Here is a 25,114-nt window from a genome sequence, read left to right on the forward strand (position 1 = left end):
TGCCTATGTTTTCCTCTAAGAGTTTGATAGTTTCTGGCCTTACATTTAGGTCTTTAATCCATTTTGAGTTTATTTTTGTGTATGGTGTTAGGGAGTGTTCTAATTTCATTCTTTTACATGTAGCTGTCCAGTTTTCCCAGCACCACTTACTGAAGAGGCTGTCCTTTCTCCACTGTACATTCCTGCCTCCTTTATCAAAGATAAGGTGACCATATGTACGTGGGTTTATCTCTGGGATTTCTATCCTGTTCCATTGATCTATATTTCTGTTTTTGTGCCAGTACCATACTGTCTTGATTACTGTAGCTTTGTAGTATAGTCTGAAGTCAGAAAGCCTGATTCCTCCAGCTCCATTTTTCATTCTCAAGATTACTTTGGCTGTTCGGGGTCTTTTGTGTTTCCATACAAATTGAGAATTTTTTTGTTCTAGTTCTGTGAAAAATGCCAGTGGTAGTTTGATAGGGATTGCATTGAATCTGTAGATTGCTTTGGGTAGTATAGACAGTTTCACAATGTTGATTCTTCCAATCCAAGAACATGGTATATCTCTCCATCTATTTGTATCATCTTTAATTTCTTTCATCAGTGTCTTATAATTTTCTGCATACAGGTCTTTTGTCTCCTTAGGTAAGTTTATTCCTAGATATTTTATTCTTTTTCTTGCGATGGTAAATGGGAGTGTTTTCTTGATTTCACTTTCAGATTTTTCATCCTTAGTGTATAGGAATGCCAGAGATTTCTGTGCATTAATTTTGTATCTGCTACTTTACCAAATTCATTGATTAGCTCTAGTAGTTTTCTGGTAGCATCTTTAGGATTCTCTATGTATAGTATCATGTCATCTGCAAACAGCGGCAGCTTTACTTCTTCTTTTCCGATTTGGATTCCTTTTATTTCCTTTTCTTCTCTGATTGCTGTAGCTAAAACTTCCAAAATTGTGTTGAATAAGAGTGGTGAGAGTGGGCAACCTTGTCTTCTTCCTGATCTTGGTGGAAATGCTTTCAGTTTTTCACCATTGAGGACAATGTTGGCTGTGGGTTTGTCATATATGGCCTTTATTATGTTGAGGAAAGTTCCCTCTTGCCTACTTTCTGCAGGGTTTTTATCATAAATGGGTGTTGAATTTTGTCAGAAGCTTTCTCTGCATCTATTGAGATGATCCTATGGTTTTTCTTCTTCAATTTGTTAATATGGTGTATCACGTTGATTGATTTGTGTATATTGAAGAATCCTTGCATTCCTGGAATAAACCCCACTTGATCATGGTGTATGATCCGTTTAATGTGCTGTTGGATTCTGTTTGCTAGTATTTTGTTGAGGATTTTTGCATCTAAGTTCATCAATGATATTGGCCTGTAGTTTTCTTTCTTTGTGACATCCTTGTCTGGTTTTGGTATCAGGGTGATGGTGGCCTCGTAGAATGAGTTTGGGAGTGTTCCTCCCTCTGCTATATTTTGGAAGATTTTGAGAAGGATAGGTGTTAGCTCTCTTCTAAATGTTTGATGGAATTCACCTGTGAATCCATCTGGTCCTGGGCTTTTGTTTGTTGGAAGATTAAAATTTTAATCACAGTTTCAACTTCAGTGCTTGTGATTGGTCTGTTTATATTTTCTATTTCTTCCTGGTTCAGTCTCAGGAGTTTGTGCTTTCTAAGAATTTGTCCATTTCTTCCAGGTTGTCCATCTTATTGGCATATAGTTGCTTGTTGTAATCTCTTACGATCTTTTGTATTTCTGCAGTGTCAGTTGTTACTTCTTTTTCATTTCTAATCCTATTGATTTGAGTCTTCTCCCTTTTTTTCTTGATGAGTCTGGCTAATGGTTTATCAATTTTGTTTATCTTCTCAAAGAACCAACTTTTAGTTTTATTGATCTTTTCTATCGTTTTCTTCATTTCTTTTTCATTTATTTCTGATTTGATTTTTATGATTTCTTTCCTTCTGCTAACTTTGGGGTTTTTCTATTGTTCTTTCTCTAATTGCTTTAGGTGCAAGGTTAGGTTGTTTTTTCGATATGTTTCCTGTTTCTTAAGGTAGGATTTTATTGCTATAAACTTCCTTCTTAGAACTGCTTTTGCTGCATCCCATAGATTTTGGGTCGTCGTGTCTCCATTGTCATTTGTTTCTAGGTATTTTTTGATTTCCTCTTTGATTTCTTCAGTGATCACTTCGTTATTAAGTAGTGTATTGTTTAGCCTCCATGTGTTTGTATTTTTTACAGATCTTTTCCTGTAATTGATATCTAGTCTCATAGCGTTGTGGTCGGAAAAGATACTTGATACAATTTCAATTTTCTTAAACTTACCAAGGCTTGATTTGTGACCCAAGATATGATCTATCCTGAAGAATGTTCCATGAGCACTAGAGAAAAATGTGTATTCTGTTGTTTTTGGATGGAATGTCCTATAAATATCAATTAAGCCCATCTTTTTTAGTGTGTCATTTAAAGCTTGCATTACCTTATCTATTTTCATTTTGGATCATCTGTCCATTGGTGAAAGTGGGGTGTTAAAATTCCCTATTGTGATTGTGTTACTGTCGATTTCCCCTTTTATGGCTGTTAGCATTTGCCTTATGTATTCAGGTGCTCCTATGTTGGGTGCATAAATATTTACAATTGTTATATCTTCTTCTTGGATTGATCCCTTGATCATTATGTAGTGTTCTTATTGTCTCTTGTAATAGTCTTTATTTTAAAGTCTCTTTTATCAGAGATGTGTATTGCTATTCCAGGTTTCTTTTGATTTCCATTTGCATGGAATATCTTTTTCCATCCCCTCACTTTCAATCTGTATGTGTCCCTAGGTCTGAAGTGGGTCTCTTGTAGACAGCACATATGTGGGTTTTGTTTTTGTATCCATTCAGCCAGTCTATGTCTTTTGGTTGGAGCATTTAATCCATTTACATTTAAGGTAGTTATTGATATGTATGTTCCTATTACCATTTTCTTAATTGTTTTGGGTTTATTATTGTAAGTCTTTTCCTTCTCTTGTGTTTCCTACCTAGAGAAGTTGCTTTAGCATTTGTTGTAGAGCTGGTTTGGTGGTGCTGAATTCTCTTAGCTCTTGGTTGTCTGTAAAGGTTTTAATTTCTCTGTTGAAACTGAATGAGATCCTTGCTGAGTAGAGTAATCTTGGTTGTAGGTTTTTCCCTTTCATCTCTTTAAATATGTCCTGCCACTCCCTTCTGGTTTGCAGTTTCTGCTGAAAAATCAGCTGTTAACCTTATGGGGATTCCTTTGTATGTTATTTGTTGCTTTTCCCTTGCTGCTTTTAATATTTTTTGTTTGTATTTAACTTTTGATAGTTTGATTAATATGTGTCTTGGTGTGTTTCTCCATGGATTTATCCTGTATAGGACTCTCTGCACTTCCTGGACTTCATTGACTATTTCCTTTCCCATATTAGGGAAGTTTTCAAGTATAATCTCCTCAAGTATTTTCTCAGTCCCTTTTTTTTTTCTCTTCTTCTGGGACCTCTATAATTCGAATGTTGATTTGTTTAATGTTGTCCCAGAGGTCTCTGAGACTGTCCTCAATTCTTTTCATTCTTTTTTCTTAATTCTGGTCTGTGATAGTTATTTCTCCTATTTTATCTTCTAGGTCACTTATCTGTTCTTCTGCCTCAGTTATTCTGCTCTTGATTCCTTCTAGAGAATTTCTAATTTCGTTTATTGTGTTGTTCATCATTGTTTGTTTGCTCTTTAATTCTTCTAGGGCCTTGGTAAACGTGTCTTGTATTTTCTCCATTCTATTTCCAAGATTTTGGATCACCTTTACTATCATTACTCTGAATTCTTTTTCAAGTAGACTGCCTATTTCCTCTGCATTTGTTTGGTCTGGTGGGTTTTTGCCTTGCTCCTTTATCTGCTGTGTATTTCTCTGTCTTCTCATTTTGCTTAAGTTACTGTGTTTGGGGTCTCCTTTTCACAGGCTGCAGGTTCATCGTTCCTGTTGTTTTTGGTGTCTGCCCTCAGTGGGTAAGGTTGGTTCAGTGGGTAGTGTTGGCTTCCTGGTGGAGGGGACTGGTGTCTGCGTTCTGGTGGATGAGGCTGGATCTTGTCTTTCTGGTGAGCAGGACCACGTCTGGTGGTGTGTTTTAGGGTGTCTGTGAGCTTATTATGATTTTAGGCAGCTTGTTTGCTAATGCATCGGTTTGTGTTCCTGTCTTGGTAGTTGTTTGGCATGGGGTGTCCAGCACTGTAGCTTGCTGGTTGTTGAGTGGAGCTGGGTCTTAGCGTTGAGATGGAGATCTCTGGGAGAGCTTTTGCCGTGTGATATTACATGGAGCTGGGAGGTCTCTGGTGGACCAGTGTCCTGAACTCACCTCTCCCACCTCCTAGGCTCAGGCCTGACACCTGGCAGGAGCACCAAGACCCTGTCAACCATATGGCTCAGAAGAAAATGGAGAAAAAAAAGAAAGAAAGAAGGAAATAAAATAAAATAAAATAATTAAAATAAAAAATTATTAAAAATTAAAAAATTAAAAGTAATAAAAACAAAGAAAGACAGAAGAGAGCAACCAAATCAATAAACAAATCTACCAATGATAATAAGCTCTAAATACTAAACTAAGATATATATAAAACCAGAAACAAATTAGATGCAGAAAGCAAACCCCAACTCTACAGTTGCTCCTAAAGTCCACCTCCTCAATTTGGGATGATTCGTTGTCTATTCATGTATTCCACATGAATACATGATGCAGGGTGCATCAAGTTGATTGTGGAGCTTTAATCCGCTGCTCCTGAGGCTGCTGGGAGGGATTTCCCTTTCTCTTCTTTGTTCGCACAGCCCCCAGGGTTCAGTTTTGGATTTGGCCCCACCTCTGCGTGTAGGTCACTGGAGGGCGTCTGTTTTTCGCTCAGACCGCACGGGGTTAAAGGAGCCGCTGATTAGGGGGCTCTGGCGCACTCAGGCCGGGGGAGGGAGGGGTACGGAGCGCGGGGTGAGCCTGCGGCGGCAGAGGCCGGCGTGACGTTGCACCAGCCTGAGGCGCGCCATGCGTTCTCCCGGGGAAGTTGTTCCTGGATCCCGGGACCCTGGCAGTGGCGGGTTATACAGGCTCCCCGGAAGGGGGCTGTGGATAGTGACCTGTGCTCGCACACAGGATTCTTGGTGGCGGCAGCAGCAGCCTTAGCGTCTCATGCCCGTCTCTGGGGTCCACGCTTTTAGCCGCGGCTCGTGCCCGTCTCTGGGGTCCGCGCTTTTAGCCGCGGCTCGTGCCCGTCTCTGGAGCTCCTTTAAGCAGCACTCTTAATCCCCTCTCCTCGCGCACCAGGAAACAAAGAGGGAAGAAAACGTCTCTTGCCTCTTCGGCAGGTCCAGACTTTTCCCCGTACTCCCTCCCGGCTAGCCGTGGCGCACTAACCCCCTGCAGACTGTGTTCACGCTGCCAACCCCAGCCCTCTCCCAGCGCTCCGACCGAAGCCCGAGCCTCAGCTCCCAGCCCCGCCCGCCACGGCGTGTGAGCAGACAAGCCTCTCAGGCTGGTGAGTGCCGGTTGGCCCCGATCCTCTGTGCGGGAATCTCTCCGCTTTGCCCACCGCACCCCTGTTGCTGCGCTCTCCTCCATGGCTCCGAAGCTTCCCCCCTCCGCCACCTGCAGTCTTCGCCCGTCAAGGGGCTTCCTAGTGTGTGGAAACCTTTCCTCCTTCACGGCTCCCTCCCACTGGTGCAGGTCCCGTCCCTATTCTTTTGTCTCTGTTTATTCTTTTTTCTTTGGCCCTACCCAGGTACGTGGGGAGTTTCTTGCCTTTTGGGAAGTCTGAGGTGTTCTGCCAGCGGTCAGTGGGTGTTCTGTAGGAGTTGTTCCACATGTAGATGTATTTCTGGTGTATTTGTGGGGAGGAAGGTGACCTCCGTGTCTTACTCTGCCATCTTGAAGTGCCCCCCTTAACTGAGGTTCTGAATCATGAACATGATCATTAGCCTGTTTATCGTATATTTTTCTGGCGTGAAAATCCCAGAATTTTAAGCATACTCACGGGTGGCAGTGACCAACACTGACAGTGACAATCCCAGAAAAGAAATCCAGGTATCTGTTTCCTTCATAATCAAAGAGCCACTCCATGTGCCCCTGGTGGAGCAACAAGGGCTCTGAGAAATAGGCCGTCAGCACAGGAGAAAGATGTTGCTTGTGGATCTCCAGGACTCGATTATAGGCAAGGGACTGTAGGCAGGCAAGATTTAAGCATTTAACATCTTCCTTATCCCCACATTGCTTACAACATCACTAGCAGGTCCATATAGCAGTGCCTGGCCTCCCACCACCCCGGCACAGGGCTGCTGCTATTTGCCCAGTGACCTCCTTGAGGGACAGACACCCAGGTCCTTCCTCTCAAGTGGAGGAAATTATTCATGTGGCCCTTTAATCCCTTTCTAGATCAAACATGGAGAAGGGGGCTGGAATTTTCTACCTCTCAATGGAAAGCCTTGGCTTTGAGTTAATTCTAGCTGTGAAAAAAAGTAAAAGACTTTGGAAGTAAATCTCTGAAATAATGTGTTTTTTTTTTTTTTTTTTTTTTGAGAATAAAAGAATGGGGCTTCCCTGGTGGCACAGTTGTTAGGAGTCCGCCTGCCAGTGCAGGGGACACGGGTTCGTGCCCCGGTCCGGGAGGATCCCACATGCCGCAGAGCGGCTGGGCCCGTGAGCCATGGCCGCTGAGCCTGCGCGTCCGGAGCCTGTGCTCCGCAACGGGAGAGGCCACAACAGTGAGAGGCCCGCGTACCGCAAAAAAAAAAGAATGAAGTGCTTATGGTGTTTATGTCTTTAATTACAAAGCCTCTGTCCTATAGTTCTCTTCTCTGTGGGTCCCTCCTGACTCTATTAATTCTACAATTTCTAACTTATGAATATTATGTAGGATGAAGGGGTGTTGGGGAGAGAGGGAGACAGAGACAGAGAGAGGGAGAGAGAGAATGAGTCCAATATTTATTAGCCTGAGAGCAAAATGATAACTTTATATTTTTTGGTGGAGGACTCAGGAAGGTCAGATTATGCATTGACATATGAGATAGAATAAAACGTGAGCCTTCACATTTGTGATCTATGTATTTCTTTGTGTGTGTACATCTATGCCTACATCCCTGTGATACATATATTGCCATGGACAGTCTCTTCCTTGTACTCTCTGTCTCCTTCTGTTTTGTCTCTCCATCTCTGCCTCTGTCTGTCTCTGTCTCACACACACACACCAACTCCTGCAATGCCACTGAATGGGGTAAGAGAGTTCAGATGCTCCCAGTGACTTAACGGATAGGACATCTGAGATGGATGGCTCAGTGGCAGGCAGGGCCGTCTGTGGGTCCTTCTTGAGGAAGCAACTACTTGAGGCCTCCCAGGAAGAACCACCTCGCTGGGGTATTCCTAAAGCTCTTACTCTCACCTGGTATCTTTCAGGTGTGAAGTCACACGGAGGCATGCTGGGCTTTGTATGAAGACCGAGCTTTGTTATAGATGTCCAGAAAGCACCTACTGAAAGTGAAGTGTTAGTGTCCTCAGCTAAACATCACACAGGCACGTTCGTAAGAATCATCTATAGTTACCTGAATCAAAGTCCTGAGGCACTTTTATTTCTTATTTAAATCAGCCTTTGGATTTAAAACTGAGGTATCTTTTTTTTTTTTTTTTTTTTTTTTTTACAGCTCAGAAAGAGTTTTACTCACAAGGCAGCCAAGCGAGGAGACTGGAGGACAAGTCTCAGAACTGCCTCCCCAGTTGGGATATTTATGGAATAAGCAGGGTGGTCTTAGATGTGGGGAAAGGTAATCGGAGGTAGGGAAGAAGGTGAGGTAATTGGTGCTCTGCGCAGGTGCATCTCAGTTACGAAGTCTGCATATTCAAAACGGAGGTGCCGAGCGGCACGGATGGTGGAGTTTTCCAGCCTCTGACGTCACCAGGCCAGCGAGCGCAGGCCCCAAACTGAGGTATCTCAATAATGAATTTTCTTAAACAACAAGGTCCTACTGTACTGCACAGAGAACTATATTCAATATCCTGTGATAAACCATAATGAAAAAGATTATGTAAAAGAATATATGTGTATAACCGAGTCACTGCTATACAGCAGAAATTAACACAACATTGTAAATCAATTATGCTTCAAAAAAATTAAAAATTAAAATTAAAAAGTAATGAATTTTCTGGAGAAAAAAAGAGAGCTCCTCTCAAATCTAGTCAGGAAAGGCACAGAGGATACTGGGGGAAGTCATGGTTTCTCCCACCTGGGTCCCTCACAAGCTTGGGAAGTTCCTCCCTCTGCTGCCTGTATGGACTGTAATTCTCTGTTCAGTTCAAACTTCTGCCAGGGCCGGGGGTTGCAGGAGTCCATTCTCTGTCAATAGAGGTGCTTTCTAAGCTTTGACCTTCCTAGTCCCTGAATCCCAGTGCCTAGCCCAGTTCCCAGTACCGGGTTGGCTCCAATAAACAAAGAACAAATGGCTTTTGACTATTCTTGTAGAGCACGAGGAGAGAGAGGTGCTAGGCCATGTACTATGATAATAAATACATGCAAGGAGATCTGGAAGACAAAACCTTCCTGTAAAACACAACTTGAAGTCCATGACAACACAAGACCGTGGCAAAGAAAAGATAAGCTGAGCCAGAGGAATCATTAAATATTTGGAGCTAGAAGGAAGCTTAGATTTTTTTTTTTGCGGGGGGGGGGGTGTTAAAATTCTCATTTTATAGATGTAGAAACCAGCCTAAAGTGGTAAATTAATTTGTTTAAGATCACCAAGCTAGTTAGCTGCAGAACAAGAACAAAACTCCCAGTTTCTGACTCCCAGCCTCGTACCGTTTCGCTCATTCACTGGCCACCTCCATCCTCCCCTGCCAGCACAGATTTTGACCCCTCTATAGCAGTGGGATGGAATAATAGAATCAGAGGACATCGGGGCTGGAAGAGACATCTAGAAACCTTATAAGTACTCTTAGAAAAGAATGCTGCTAATTTTGAGGATTCAAGGTCAGTATCGAGAAAATTTTACAGGAGAACTGAGAAATGATGTCTCTTGTTCAGCATGAAGGTTTGAATCCATGGATGTAATGTTGGTGTTTTGTGTGGCTATAAAGTCACCCTCCTGAGAAACACAATGAACAATTGTGTTTTTAAATGAATCTGGAAAGTAATGACACTGACTCTCTTTCTTTCAGAGAAAACTCATCCACTTTTCTGCTCTAAATAATCACAAATGTCGTTCATTTGCTTACTTTAAAAGCAAGTGGCTTTTGGCTATCCATACATAGAAATGACCCAAAAAATAATAGCTAAGTTTTCTGAGAATTCCACATTTTCAAAAGCTTTTCATTGTGTCTCTCTACATTAGTTACTGTTCTGATATGGGGAAAAAAATTCTGAGTGTTTCTAAGAATTCGAATTCTCTTCACTCCCGCAGTCTCATTTTCCTTTCTGCAAAATTGGAGTTACCCATTGAGGAGGCTGAAAGGTCTCTTGACTCCAAAGTTACAGGAAATTATGAAAGTAGTCTGGAGGGGGAAGAAGGAGAGTTGGAAAAATTTGATAAAGAAAAGCTTGAATTTTAAATGGTCAAGTTAGGTATATTCATTCATTCATTTGTTTGTTCACCAAACTGATAGGAATATGATGGCTGAATGAGTGCTCAAAATGAAATGCATAAAATTCTGCTCTCAGGAACGATGGAAGGAAGGAAGATTAGCAAGCAAGTAGGAAAAATAATAAGTCAGTAAGTGAAATAAGTCTCGATTACATCTCACACTTGTATGTGGAATCCAAAAAATGAAACAAATGAATGACTATAACAAAACAGAAACAGACTCACAGATATAGAGAACAAACTAGTGGTTACCAGTGGGGAGAGGGATCAGGGGGAGGGGCAAGGTAGGGGTAGGGGATGAAGAGGTACAACTACTATGTATAAAATAAATAAGGTACAAGGATATATTGTACAGCACAGGGCATAAAGCCAGTGTTTCATAATAACTTTAAATGGAGTATATCTATACAAATATTGAATCACTATGTTGCACACTTGAAATTAATATAGTATTGTCAGTCAACTGTACTTTGATAAAAAAAGGAAAAAAGTCTAGACAACATCTTCAAACAGCTGAAAACCTCTCTCGCTAAATAATCCAAACTCAAAAATAACAGTACATGTAATAGTTGATTGACAAAAAGACAGAAAATGCTTCTGTTTTCATTATTTGTTGGAAGAAATTCAAACCTAAACATGTTGATGGTTGCCTGCATTCTTTATTCAAAATAGCCTATGTTTTGAGGATGACATAGAGTTGAGGGTTGATAAAGCTTCTCTTGGGCTCCTGGAAATTGTGTGTGCGCGTGTGTGCACCTGCCTGTTTGCACGCCTGGGGCCCGGGAGTGTGGGGCTAGTGGTGGTGGGGAGAAGGCAGCACCAAGGGGGTCGCGGAAGGGAGAACTGAAATATGGGTTCATAAAACTGAGTCCCACGTCTATTTCAGCATAGAAATTTTTTTGTCTCTCTTTTTTTGTCATTTTGGCTGGTCTGATGTTGCCTTTTTAAGCCTGATGCTGAACATGGATGACAGCTAATGATTTTCATTAAATTCATCAACTTCCACTCAATTCATTTGAACAACTCAAGACATTTAAAGGTGGCATTTGGGGTGGGGAGGGGGAGGAATAAATTAGGAACATAGGATTAATAGATACACATCACTATATATAAAATAGCTAAACAACAGGGATTTACTGTATAGCACAGGGAACTATATTCAATATCTTGTAATAATCTGTAATGGAAAGGAATCTGAAAAAAAAGATACATGTATAACTGAATCACCTTGCTGTATACACTATTGTAAACCAACTCTACTTCAAATAAAATGATGGTTTGGTTTGGAGACCACCACCACTCTTGCCAAGTGGGTAACTAGATTTAATTTTCCGGCTGCCTAATTCTCACCAACAGAGTTCCACAACAGACAAGTCACCTTAGCTCGGTGTTCTTTCCCCCCAAATCATAGTATCAAAAAGTGAAAACCTGTTGGGCAAGGTAAGTGAGAGAAATCCGTTTCTGTAGACATTTGAAAATTCTAGGGGAAATTCTCTTTGTAATGACGAAGATTTTTCTAATATCCACAACCAGCTTTCAACACAGGGTGGGTATTTATTAAGAGCCTGTGACTCTTTCAAATAAAAAAAAGGTTATAAAATATTTGAAAATACACAATGGGCATACCTGGTAGAACATTAAGGGAATTTATTAAAGTGCTAACGATGCCTTATTTCTGCATAGCATATTAGGTCACTTAAAAAAGCTTGTCACTTTGGGTATCTCATCTGATACACGGGCTAGCCAGCGAGTTAGGAGAAGAAGATTTTATCACTCACCTTAGAGCTGAGGCCGTGATTAAATGTGAGGTGTTCGCAGTTTTGAGACCCACCCTCACCCCCCATGGGGCTGAGGGCCTGAGACCACCTCCTTTCTCCCTTCATAAACTGCCCCACAGTCTGCAGGAAGTTACGGAGGATGCTCATCCTTGATTGAACTGTGTGCTCTAAGTGACCGGATAATAATACCAGCTGCCTGTCTCCCGCCAGGGAAGCCAAGGGAAGGGCGTGAGACCTCTGAAGGTCTCACATCTGAATCGGATGTCCCTGCTTCTGGATCTGAAGTCTTGAGCAAAGGACCTGGATGGAGGGAGTAGCTGGAGGTCCTCATTAGAGCCATGATGTGCTTCCGAGGCTGTCCCTGCCTGGAGTTCCTGCTGTTTCCATGGGGCTTTCCCTGGTATCTTTGCAAGTCCAGTCCTGCCCACCTCCTCACCTTCCTATTGATTCTTATAGCCCCTCCCACCTTCCCTCTGTATCCTTCCAATAAATGTCCTTTGCCCTAAGTAAACCAGGGCCAATTGCCATTGTTCACCAGCAAGAGCTCTGCCTGATTCCCAGGCTGGTGGTGCCATCCATCCTTTGGTACTTTTGGGAGCAGGCCTTCTCTGAGCCCCTCCTGGCCCTCTGCTGGGCTTAGGTCAGTCCGCAGATGGCAGCAACGATGGCCTGGAGGAGCAGGCGGGACACCTACCCTTAGGGCTAATTTGAATGCTTTTCTTAGAAAAGGCTTTGCAGGAGGCTTGGGATGTTTCTCAGGTGGAAATGGGTGTTATTTGCAATCCACTTGCTCTCCTGTGCACCCCTCCTTGTGCGAGAGAAGGCAGGTGATAGCACCATGGTATGTTTGAGCATACACCCCACCTGCCTAGACATGTTATAAATTTAATAATCTTTAGCTAATTAGTAAGAAAAAAGGCATGGCTGAGATATTTTCTCCATTCTTTTATCCTGAAAGCAAATTGCCTCTGTAACTTTGTGGACATAGTCAGCCTAAAGTGATTGTGTCTATCAAACAGAGGTAAGGCTGAACATTGTATGCACACATACATCACATAATATACATGCAGGTGTTCTACAAGGATTGTGACATACTCTGATTTTTGGCTGCACCATGCGGCATGTGGGATCTCAGTTCCCCAACCAGGGATTGAACACTCGCCCCCCGCAGTGGAAGCTCAGAGTCCTAACCACTGGACTGCCAGGGAAGTCCTGTGATACATTTTTATTTTTGCATATCTGACAGCTTTCAACACCAGGTGATCTTCCTGTCTAACGTGGCCCCTGCCTCCCCCTCCACCCATTTTAGTTTTCTATTGCCTCACCATGATTTGGTTTGATTTACAGCATGTATCTCGACTGGATTTCATCTTTTACATATTTACCTGTTTATCTGTTTATGCTCAGTCTCCCCCACTGGGATACGTAAGGGCTGAGATTTTGTTTTGCTCATGTGTGTGGTAGGTGCTCACATACTTATTGCCTGATATCTATTTGCACCCCGCAGATTCTTAAGAAGGGTGTGTTCAATGAGTGTGTGTTTGGATGAACAAGCAAGCAGGCAGGTATTTAGGACTAGTAGGTAAGAAAGTAGAAGCCAAGTCCCAAATGTTTTGGAAAGACCAGGTAAAAAGTATGACATCCATGTCTACGTGTGCTGGGTTTGCAAGATTACTTTTCCCCCGTAGTGTCTTTGGTGGAGCCACGTGAAGAGGTCCTCAGTGAGCTGATCAAGATCTCTAAGCACCGAGCCTCACCTGCCATTTCCCGTCCCCTGCTCCCACCATCAGCCCAGCTCCACAACCCTCAGGGCAGGGGTGGGAAAGGGGAAGAGGCAGCAGAGAGGGCATTTTCTCTTACTTTGTCAACAACCGGTACTTTTAGGGTAGCGTCCTCTTGACTGAGCATAAGACTCTGGGTATAATTCTAGCTCCTTCTCAGGAAATGCTGGAGTTAAATAGTGTTCTGGTGAAAGACCCATGAATGGGGGAAAAGACAAATCCAAAAGGGTGGGTAAGAAAGGGCCTGGTGGAATCACTCTGACTTTGGAGCCAGACAGACCTGGCTTTGAACCCCAAGTTGTCACTTCTATGTTTCTGCCTTTGACCAAATTTCTTAATTATCCTTTATTTTTCTGTCTCCTCATCTGTGAAATGGGATAATAGTACTCCCTAAGAAGTTTGGTTGAAGATGAGAGGAGATAATGCATTTAAAGCATCAGATATGTATTACGTTTCAAAGAATTGCAATTGTTAAGGGGGAAAAAAGCAAATGGAAGAGGAAGGAAGGAGATAGGAAAAGGAAAGATGAGGAGAGAATGAAGATAAAATTCATCATGATGGGCAATGGAAAAGGGTCCCCTGTGTTTGTTTGGGGCCTGCAGGGCGCAGGGTCCCACTATGACACATCAGTGTGCAAATGCCTACTTACGCTCGAGTTTGCAGCAGGGAAATTGGTGAGGAGGTGGTAGGCTCCTAGTGAAACAAGATAGATGTGAAAAATCAGGAACACAAAGGCACATGAAGCCACCACCAGACCTGGCTACCCCGGGTCTGTTCCTGCTGGAGAAAGAGGAGAGTCTGAGTGGAAGAAGAGGACTCAGGGTTTAGACCTGGCTTCAGTGACTTTGGGTAAATGACTACACTTCTCTGAGGCTGTTTCCTTGTTAGTAACTGAGGGGGTGGTACCACTTTCCGGAGGCCTGGCGGAAATTTGTGTGGATGCTTTATGTTTTTTAAAACAGTTATCCTCAAGCATCTGTACACTACAGTTAATACTTTATTATTTTGAATTGCTTTCTTTTTCTTTCTTCTTTATGTCACCGCGACTGTTTTTGTTTTGAAATTGTGTATAGTCAGGTTTTATTATCCATGAATTTCATTTCAGGACAAAAGGAAGCATTAGAAAATATTGGACAGGAGAAGGGGGCACTGGGTCTGACAAGGTGAGGTCTAGTTCACAGGTCTTAGTGGACTTGTCTCTAAGACCCTATCCGGGTCTAACATTCCAGAATTCCAGAGCTCAGCCCTTCCCCTCTCGCTGACACTCTGCTGACCCACGTCCCTCTGGTTTCCACTCACCTTTGGGGGAAGGGCGTGCCTTGGGAGTCCTGGGAGTTGAGGTCTCCAGGTACAAAGCTCTCAGCAAATGTCTCCAGGCTAGAGTCATCTCTCCCAGTCAGGGAGCAAATCCCCGTGGAAGCAGGTCTGAGGAAGGGCTCCACTGCTCACTGACCAGCTGGACTTTGAGATTAGGACGGAAGGGGAGGAGCTAACCGAGGGGTTACTGCCTCCACTTCTGGCGGGTGCCAAGGAGAGAGAAAGAGAAAGCTGGTGGGAGAGAGGGAGGGAGGGAGGGAGGGAGAGAGAAAAGAGAAGGCAGGCAGGCAAGCAAAGCAAGGGGTCTTCTGGCTATTTTGCTAGTTTTATGTCCCATCGGGGTCTCATCAGGATGAGAGTCTCTCTGCGGAAGGGTGGTGATGGGCCTGGGGGAAGGGTCAGGATATAGTTGCAGGGGTCAGAGACTTAGAAAGGAGAGGAGTGAAAAAGAGAGAGAGAAGGAAGATATCCGTGAATTAAATGGGTAAAGACACTGGTTTTCGTACTGGGGGTCTTGAAGGAAGACAAGAGGCATAATGGGGAAGGAGGTAGTCCACAGGAAAGGAGAAGGGCACCAGAAAGCTAGGGATGGCTCTGGACAGCTCCGTATCCCCTTAGGTATCTGAATAGGGCAAGAAGGTGAGAGCTGAGGAGTTAGGGTGCTTTATTTTTATTACGTTTTAATTTCTTAAATTCCCATTTGTCACTCCTGACTCCCCTGCACCCCTAATCTCCATAAACAACTATTTTGTGTATTTAATATATACCTTTTTGTTGATATGTATTCTTGTAAAATGTTTATTGTTTGGGGTGAATGCATTTTTTTAAAAAAATTATTTATTTTTGGCTGTGTTAGGTCTTTGTTGCTGCATGCGGGCTTTCTCTAGTTGCGGCGAGCGGTGGCTACTCTTCATTGCGGTGCGCGGGCTCCTAATTGCAGTGGCTTCTCTTGTTGCGGAGCACAGGCTCTAGGTGCGCGGGCTCAGTAGTTGTGGCTATTGGGCTCTAGAGCGCAGGCTCAGTAGTTGTGGTGCGTGGGCTTCGTTGCTCCACTGCACGTGGGATCCTTACGGGATCGAACCCGTGTCCCCTGCATTGGCAGGCAAATTCTTAACCACTTCGCCACCATGGAAGTCCTATGCCTTTTTAGTTTATGTCAATAGGTGTGCTTTTTTTTTCTTTTTCACTCAGAACCATGTTTTAAAAATCCATCCAGGTTGCTGTGAGTAGATCTCTTCCAGGTTTCCAGCTGCTCTGGACTGGGTGTCCATGTGCCTTTGCAAGGCAGTGCCTAAGAAGGGAGGGTGACAAGGGCAGTAGGAGCTGGGAGGGTGAGGGGGTGTTGGGTTGATAACTGGCTCCCATCCACAGAGGGCAAGGAAGAGCCAGGCCTCTCCACAGTGGTAGGTGGCAGATTTAATAAACAGGGGAACTTATGAGGCTTGTCTTGGGAGAGTAGGTCTCTGCATCTGCCCACTGGAATCTTAAAATTTTATATAGAGGCCTTAATTGGGTTCAGTAACGTACACCGTCCAGTCATGTACGCATTACTCTCTCAAGGCTGCATCCTTGGACCAGCTCTCACTGTGCGAATGATGGGAAGAATGTATATTCCAAGGGCAGAGGAGGGGGTGAGAGCCTCTGAGTGCGTGGATCCAGCTCGCAGGTCAGCCAGTGGTCACGTCCTCTCAACTTTCTCCTCCAGCAGGGTGGGACTGGGGGAACAGCATACAGGGTGGACGTCTTGTATCACCTTGCACAGGGGACAACTGGCTTGGCCACATGCCCCACATCTGGGAAATAACCTTTTATCCCAAATGCCCGTAAGAGGTGAGATTACCAGGTAAGCACAGAAAGGTTTTAAATTCAATGTCAAGTGTCCCCTTTTGCGTGGGCTCCCAGCTCCCAGCCCATCCTGCTCTGGGGCTGTAGGAAGTGGTTCTGTGATCTGGCTGGTCAAGTGCTGTGGGAATGACACATGTCAGCAAGGCCAGTGGTGAGGCGAGGCCAGTGGTGATGCAGCCTCTCCCTGGGGTGCCCAAGCTATCACGGTGTTGGACTGAGGTGAGAAAATGCTGAGTTCCTGAGGGCTGGCATGTGTTCCTCAGCTCTACTGGGCTGTGATCTATTTTGCTCCTGCGAGCCCTGGAGGCTGTAAACTCCTTGGATTTGAGATTTTTCTTGGGCTGTAAGTTTAAAGGCTGTTATGGTGAGAAGTGCCCAACAGCATCAGGGGCTGCCTAGGGTGGGAAAGCAAAACACAGCATATTCTGAGCAACTTCACAGTGAGAAGTTGTACCTTCTTTATTTAAAAGGAAATATGTTTATTTTGATCACTGTAACGTAATGTATGCTTTTCGTGAAAACAACAAACTCAAGCCTAGAAAACATGAGAGAAAGTAAAAATCACAAAAAAATCTAACCTTTATATTTTAGGAAAGATTCTTTCAGAAATTTTTTTTCATGCGTGTACCTGTGTATATACATGATGTTTCATAAACCGCTTATAGTCCGTAATATAGCTTTTCATTCACAAAATGTCGATCTGGGTCATCACTCCTAATTCTTTCATAATATTTCTTGATATTTTTTATTTAATTTTGGAAGATTCTTGGCCACTGTTACTTCAATAGTTTCCCCCTGTTCTTTCTTCTCCTTCTGATATTTCAATTATACACATATTACACTTTTAGAAATTGTCCCACAGTTCCTGGAGGTTCTGTTATTCTTTTCCCCCCACTCTATTCTCCCATTGCATTTTAATCTGGGAAGTTTCTCTTACCCATCTTCAGAGTTCACTGATTATTTCCTCAGCCATGTTCAGTCTACTGACGAGCCAATCAAAGACATTTTTTCATTTCTGTTTGTTGTTGTTATGTGTTTTTGATTTCTAGCATTCCTTTCAATTCTTTCTTCCAGTTTCCATCTCTCTGTTTACATTACCCATTTGATATTACATATCTGCCTTTCCCATTAGGGCCTTGAATGTATTGATCATAATTATTTCAAATTGTCTGATAGCTCCAGTATTTGTGTTATAGCTGAGTCTGGTTCTCATGTTTACTTTGTCTCTTCAGACTGTATTTTTTTTTCCTATCATTTTAGCATCCTTGCAACTTTTTAATGAAAGCTGGTTGTGACGTATTGAGTAATAGGACCTGAGGTAAATAAGCCTTTACTGTGAGGTTTTATGTTAATCTGGTTAGAAGCTGGGATGTGTTTGTTTTCTGTAGCTGTAGGTGCCAGAGGATTCAAATTCCTCTAGTGTCCTTGTTTTTGTCCCCTTGTTATCTTAGGGTTTCCTTAAGAAATTCTCTTTAAATAGAGCCAAGGCAGCTCTTTCAGCTGTAATCCACTGTTACTATACTGGAGGCTTAAAACTCTTATGATTAGATCTTAGTCTTTTAGTGGGCCTATGTCTCTGGACTGGGCTGTGATCTTCACAAGTATTTCTCTATAAATTCTCTGTAAGTATAAACTAAAAAAATTTTCCGCCCTCGACTCCCTCCCCTGGCTTCTTTTTCCCAGTTTGTTTCCTTGAAGCCCTTACCCCTTTTGACTATGTTCTTTTTTTTTCTCCCTTAGGTGAGGTAGGAAGCATAGAGGTGGCTGCAGTGGGAGCGATGCCCTTCACACAGCTGATACAGGGCTCTGACAGTCATCTTTGTTAACAGATCTTTGTTAAGGTGAAGTCTCCGTGCACATCGTGTGATAGTTACTCTTCCCCTTTCCCAGCCAGAGCAATGAAGGGATCTTCACCATGACATGGGATCTTCACCTGGTGATGTTCCCTTAAGTAAGGCCCAGAGAAGTTAAGGGTCCTCCTAACACTCTGGCAACCAGGGAGTTTCTCATTCTCACGCTAGTCCACACTCAGCCTCTAGCAATTTGTCAAAATTACTGTTTAATGTTTCTACCAGTTATGGCTCCAGGTTAAGAAGGTCTTGCCTGTGACTTTGAAGATCTGCCTGTATTTCTAGATTTCAGTGTGACAATTCACTGTGCAACCTCACTTCTCTGATGGGTTCAAGAAAAGTCATTGGTTTTCAGTTTGTTCAGCTTCCTCTTGTAAAAATGGGAGTGATATCTTCCAAGCCCTTTACATGGTAGAGAAGCTGGAAGTCTACATATATTTTATTTAGTGAGTCCCTATAGATGGACAGCTGTATTTTCTCCAGCATCCTAGGACATAGAACTCTGTGCACTAGATTAACTGTTTTTTCCTTTGGAGAAATACTTGAAGAGGGATTTCTAGGTCAAAATGTATGTCTGTTTTAAATGCACTCCAGTAAGTTGGAAGTTTATAATTCAACTAACATGGTGCAAAGTTGTTTTCCAAGATGCTGGGTCTTTTGATCTTTTTAGAATTACAATGATATCCACTGAGTCTGAAAACTGGGATGAGGAGGAAGCTTGGGTTCCCTCCCGATCTACGAGGCATTTGAACTAACACTCCAAGATCTTCCTCTAGTTTCAGAGGTAAAAAGACTATTAAACAGAAATTATTTCCAAGTTATAAGGGATGTTAAGAGACTTCTGCTCTGGTTCTTTTTGTTCTCTCTCCCTCAAGCAGATCAGGTGTAATTTTCTTCATTTTCTATAGGACCAGAGAAGACGAGGAACTACCCCATGACTGGTAAATAGGAAGGACAGGATATCAGTCAAGAGACTTGCCATCTCTATTTCCCAAATAATGAATTACTTTGAAGATACAGAATATACTTCATCAGCTAGGAAAATATTGGAATTTCTCTTTGAAAAAGATAATTGGCAAAAGAGGAAACATGGAAATTCTGTTGTCATGTTAATGATTATAGGTTTTTTAAAAATTTGTACACAGGTTCACTAATGATCTATCAGTTAAATCCTGAGTGAACTTTACTCTTTGACCCCAATCCTTCTGCCAATACCAGAGCAGGGTCTGTAAGATAACAGCTTTTCCAAAGTGATCCTTTCTCTCTCCTAACTCATTTAGGAGTGACGGATTGAAGGAAAGGGAAACATTTTGGAAAGATTTCAGATAAAACCCAATTTACATGAAACCTTCTATGACAGGTATTCCATTTCAGTGAACGGACTCTGAAGGAGGGCATGTGCAGGTGTTGAGACTGAGGGGCAGAGATGGCAGGTGTGCTGGGGAGAAGAACTGCATGGAGATGAGGCTCAGACACTGCAACCCTTCGAGTTTCAGGTAGCACTGATTTTCTTGAAAAATGGTGCAAAGTCCTTCAATTTAGTTATTAGGATGAACTCTTTGAGCAAACTCATCTGGAATTATTAGAGTTAATTTTTTGTTTAAATAAATTTATTTATTTATGGCTGTGTTGGGTCTTCGTTGCTGCATGCAGGTTTTCTCTAGCTGCGGCGAGCGGGGGCTATTCTTTGCTGCGGTTTGGGCCTTCTCATCACAGTGGCTTCTCTTGTTGCGGAGCACGGGCTCTAGGTGCACAGGCTTCAGTAGTTGTGGCACGTGGGCTCAGTAGCTGTGGCTCGTGGGCTCTAGAGCACAGGCTCAGTAGTTGTGGACCAAGGGCTTAGTTACTCCGTGGCATGTGGGATCTTCCCAGACCAGGGCTTGAACCCGTGTCCCCTGCATTGGCAGGTGGATTCTTAACCACTGTGCCACGTGGGAAGCCCCGAGTTAATATTTTTTTAAAGTCAGCCTGATAAGACTTGAGGACACAGTGGCTACCCCAGCCTTCCCACTAGACTGTGATCCCCGGGAGAGTGGAAAGCACGTCCCTAATGCTTCCTGAATCCTAACACAGTGCCTGGCACACATGCTCATCAGGTGTTGTTCAACAATGCATGTAGTTGAATGACTAATAGACCACTTAATGAGGAAGTGTTAAAAGGGGGGTCTTGAATGTTCAGATTAATTCCTTTTTGGTAGAATGTATGGCAGAAACATTTTTGTGCATAGGCCCCTTAGCAGTTGGATTTCTCCAGTTGTTCATTCCCTTGAACTTCACAAACAAAGCATGCTGTCTCCCTAATCTCAGCAGGATGAGATTTGTCAGAATTTGGCTCACTGTGACCGGGGTTGATTCTGCAGGGGAGAGAAGCTGCCCTGAAGTTTGGGCCCTCAGATACAGTGAATTAGCTGACTAGGACCTTTAATTATATCCCATTCCTATGACGATTGTTACAGAATTGTCTGATTTAAATGACAAATTGAAAATAGATTCAGATTGCATCAAATATGAAAAAGGGAACAGACTTATCACCTAAAAGAAAAAATTCTCAAGTAGAACGAGAAAACAAAATCTAGCTATATCGTGTTTATAAAAGAAACATTTAAAACATAACGACATAAAACAATTGAAAGTAAAGGAATGGAAAGAGATTCATCAGAGAATTACCACCCAAAAGAAAACTAGTGTAGCAATATCAGTATCAGAAAAGAAAAATAAGGGTTTTAAGACAGAGTCATTAAGGATAGAGGGGATCATATTTAATGATGAAAGGAATAATTTGTTAGGAAGATACACCTAATAATATGGCCTCAGAATATATAAAGCAAAAATTGATAGAATTACAAGGAGAAAGAGGAATTTCCATAATCCTAGAAGATTTTAACTTATTTACAAATCACTTCAGAAAATTATATCTTAAGCAGCACAAAAGATGAATCTCATAAATGTACAATTCTTAAATAAAATGTTACCAAATTGAATGCAGCAAAGATTGCAAAAATACATCATGACCAAAAAAAAAAAAAAAAAAAAAAACCATCATGACCAAGTAGAATTCATTCCAAGAATGTGAGGGTAATTTAATATTAAAGTATTTTCTCTAAATAAATTCTTTGTTATAATTTACATGTTAACTGAATAACAGAGAAAAGTCACATTATCATATAAATAAATTTGAGAGCCTTTAACACCAATTCAAGATAAAAAAATATTATTAGCAAACAAGGAATAGAAAGGAGTTTCCTTAACATAGCCAAGTGTATCTGCAAAAACCTACAGGAAACATACTTAATGGTGAACTTTTAGTAGCATTTTCTTTAATGTCAGGATCAACAAAGAGTGTCCACTATTCTGCTTCTATTCAACCTTGTACTGGAAATCCAACCCCAAGAAATAGATCAGGAAAAAGATATAAGTGTTATAAGGATCAGAAAATAAGAAAACCCAGTTGTTACATTCTGATGATATAGTTGTAAAAATGGAAAATCCAAGAAAACTTACAAATTACAAGGATTAATAATTAGAGTTCAATAAGGTTTCAGGATATAGAATCAATATGAAAAAAATCAGTGGTTCCTATATACAAGCAGCAACCACTTAGAATAAGATAATCTTTAAAAAGATACCATTTGCAATAGCAACAAAAATATTATGGTGCCTAGGAATGAATCTAATAAAACACATGTAGACATTTACGAAGAATAGTGTAAAGATTTATTAAAAACAAAAGTAAATGAAGTGATAAACCATGTTCATGATTAGGAAGAAACAATATTATAAAATGTGATTCTCCCAGAATTAATACATAAATTCTATTAACAACAATTTGAATCCCAGAACAAGTTTTTAGGAAAGTTGATAGGCTTATCTCAAAATTCATGTGATGAGTAAATGGCCCAGAATTGCAAGAATAATTTTGAGGAAGGTATGGAGGTGTAGGAATTAATTTACCAGATAGCAAGAATGCATAACACTAGAGTAATAGGGCTTCCCTGGTGGCACAGTGTTTGAGAATCTGCCTGCCGATGCAGGGGACACAGGTTCGTGACCCGGCCCGGGAGGATCCCACATGCCGCAGAGTGGCTGGGCCCGTGAGCCATGGCCGCTGGGCCTGTGCGTCCGGAGCCTGTGCTCCGCGATGGGAGAGGCCACATCAGTGAGAGGCCTGTGTACTGCAAAAAAACAAAACAAAACAAAACAAAAAACTAGAGTAATAAAACAGGGGACATTGGAGCACGGATAGATAAAGAGACCACTGGACTGGAATAGAAGCCCAGACTTAGGACTTGTGCTTATGTAGAGACTCAGATGGCATAAAAGATAAGCAAATCAGGGATGAGTTATTCAGATCCAGAATGGATTCATTAGGACAATGAAAATTAAAATGGCAACAATAAATTATTTTATGCTCATCAAATTGTCAAAAATTAAATACCTGACAATACTAGGTAATGATTAAGGAGTGAAGTCCTACACTGCTGACTGGGGTAGACATTGGTACCACCGCTTTGAGAGCAATTTATCAGTATTGAGAAAATGTTAAGATATGTGTCCCATATGATCCAATAATTTCACTTCTAGATAGACATCCCGGAGAAAGTCTTGCAAACACTTAAAATGTGAAACTTGCATAAGAATATTCATTGCAGAGTCATTTATAATAGTGGAAATGGAGAGTTGATCAACACAGGGATTAACAAATAAATTTTACATAGGTACACAACTGCATACGGCAGATAAAAACCAATCAACTGGAGCTATTTGGATCTCAAAAACCCAATGCTGAATGACAAAAAATCAAGGTGAGTAATGATCTATGTTATTATCTATGTAAAATTTATAAACACCAGAAAAATTATATATACTGTTTATAGATACATATGTATGAAGTAAATGCATTTTTTAAATGGCCAGGAGGATATACAACTGCAGGATTGTGGTCACCACTGGAGAGGGAGATAGAAAATTTGGTTATTGAGGGATGCCAGTTCCTGCATCCATCATGTTTCATTTATTAAAAAGAAAAGGTATGCAAATGTAAAATAGATAGCTAGTGGGAAGCAGCCGCATAGCACAGGGAGATCAGCTCGGTGCTTTGTGGCCACCTAGAGGGGTGGGATAGGGAGGGTGGGAGGGAGGGAGATGCAAGAGGGAAGAGATATGGGAACATATATGTATAACTGATTCACTTTGTTATACAGCAGAAACTGACACACCATTGTAAAGCAATTATACTCCAATAAAGATGTTAAAAAAAAAAAGGTATGGAAAAAAGGTAATATTTGTGAAATTTGGGTGTTGGTAAGTGGATCTTTGTTGTATCATCCTCCCTAATTTTCAAGTGTGTATGAAATATTTTATGCAATAGACAAAATATTATAAATGGAAGAGTCAATGACAGCTGGAGTTCTAAGTGGAGACATGGGATAATTCCAGGTAGGAGGAAGCAAACAAAAGAAAACGTGCATTGTCGGTGCTGAGATTTGTGGCTTAAACTTCATTTGGGAGAGTCGGTTGTTTATCAGATTTGGAACCTCTCATCTTCGCTGTTCCCAGAAGGCCCAAGGAACTTCTGAGTGCTTCCGAGCATGTTTGCATTTTTAAAGCTTGGATCTGGCAAATGGCTGAAGACTGGAGGAACTTGAGGGCAGTGGAAAGAGAAGATGTAGAATTTAGCTGGGTTGGAAGCAAGATGTCAGTTTTGATTTAGAATTAGTAGGAAATAAAATCAGAGAATATGTTGAGAGAGGAGTACAAGAATGCATGCCTGGGAAAGAAACGCCTTGGATGAGTATTCTAAGCCAAATATTTTAGCATGTGTCTGCGTTAGTATTTAGATTGCTGTTTTTTTCCTTCTTTAAAAAAAATATGTCCTAATAAAGTTTGCTGAAACAAAGAAAACCGCCCCCCCCAAACTTACATTATATATAAAATACGTGTTTCACATATATAGAAAAAGACCCTCCAAAAATCATTGCTTAGGAAGTAATTTATTGATTCAATTTAAATTAACCATTGCTACCATTGCAAAAGCAGTTGCTCTGAAAAAGTATTGAAAAATGTATCATGAGATTACATAGTTCAGTAACAATATCAATATGGATCACGTGAAGCAAAACTACTGGCAAATGTCATTGAAGCTCATTTTATAATTTCTAATAATTTATGCAGCAAATGTGTGTCACCTTAAAAACGTACCTGTGACGTTTACAAATTCTTTCAAACACATTTATAAATACAGTAATAAAAATTCCTGAGCTCCCTTAGCTTATACCAGTGTTCGCCAACCAACAATCCATGTGGTGTTTGACTAACACCCTCTAGCCTTTACTTAAAAAATATTTTAAGTAATAATAATAATAATCGCATTCGTAAAAGTATCTGTGCTTCAAGTCTGTTTGTAAGTGTAAGTTTTAATGTGAACCTGATCATAATAAGAGAAAAATGCTTAACACTTGTATGGGCAGCAGGAGTTGAGGGGTGAGGTGCGTAGGCGAGGTTGTAGACAAAAGAATCCTAATTTAAGTGTCGAGACCTCCAAAGTAGAATATGTTTTGTAGTACGGGCTTTGTCTCATTTGCATTCTTCAGAAGGATTCTCAGAAGTAAATCTGCAAGAATCTGCTTCCCTGGCCAGTAAGGTCCTATTGGAGGCTTTTCAAAAACCCCATTTCCTATAGTCCTGCCCTATCTCCCAGCCCCAAGATTTCAAGGTTTCTGTTAAATAGATATTATATCTCCCAGTCCCTCAAAATAGTGGGGGATTTAGAATGTGTAAAAGTTGGTTAGTAAGTTGTAGAGTTTAGTGGGGTTAAGGTTTCAGATATGGTTCTGGCAAGATGTGGCAACATATAATTTCTGTTTTCTTTTAGGAAAGCACATGTGATAATTTTGGAAAATTAGCTACACATTACTTTTCCAACTCGTCATTAATTATATGAACACCGTGTCTGGTGACTAACACTACAA

General features: G+C 41.6%; 1 protein-coding gene across 1 annotated transcript in view; it reads right to left on the bottom strand.

Moving 5' to 3' along the window:
- The window catches only part of AGXT2 (alanine--glyoxylate aminotransferase 2), a 44,342-nt gene extending 29,778 nt beyond the window's left edge, over positions 1 to 14,564 (bottom strand). Inside the window, exons 1-3 of the mRNA XM_029219147.1 lie at positions 14,434 to 14,564; positions 7,385 to 7,473; positions 5,984 to 6,168 (exon numbers count right to left, since the gene is read on the bottom strand). Coding sequence (XP_029074980.1) covers positions 5,984 to 6,168; positions 7,385 to 7,473; positions 14,434 to 14,521 — 362 coding nt within the window. The 5' untranslated portion in view covers positions 14,522 to 14,564. The remainder of the gene's footprint in view (positions 1 to 5,983; positions 6,169 to 7,384; positions 7,474 to 14,433) is intronic.
- Positions 14,565 to 25,114: the final 10,550 nt, after the last annotated feature.

The sequence above is a fragment of the Monodon monoceros genome, unplaced genomic scaffold (assembly GCF_005190385.1).
Source record: "Monodon monoceros isolate NGI ecotype Baffin Bay Population unplaced genomic scaffold, NGI_Narwhal_1 Super_Scaffold_12, whole genome shotgun sequence".
Lineage (NCBI taxonomy): Eukaryota > Metazoa > Chordata > Mammalia > Artiodactyla > Monodontidae > Monodon > Monodon monoceros.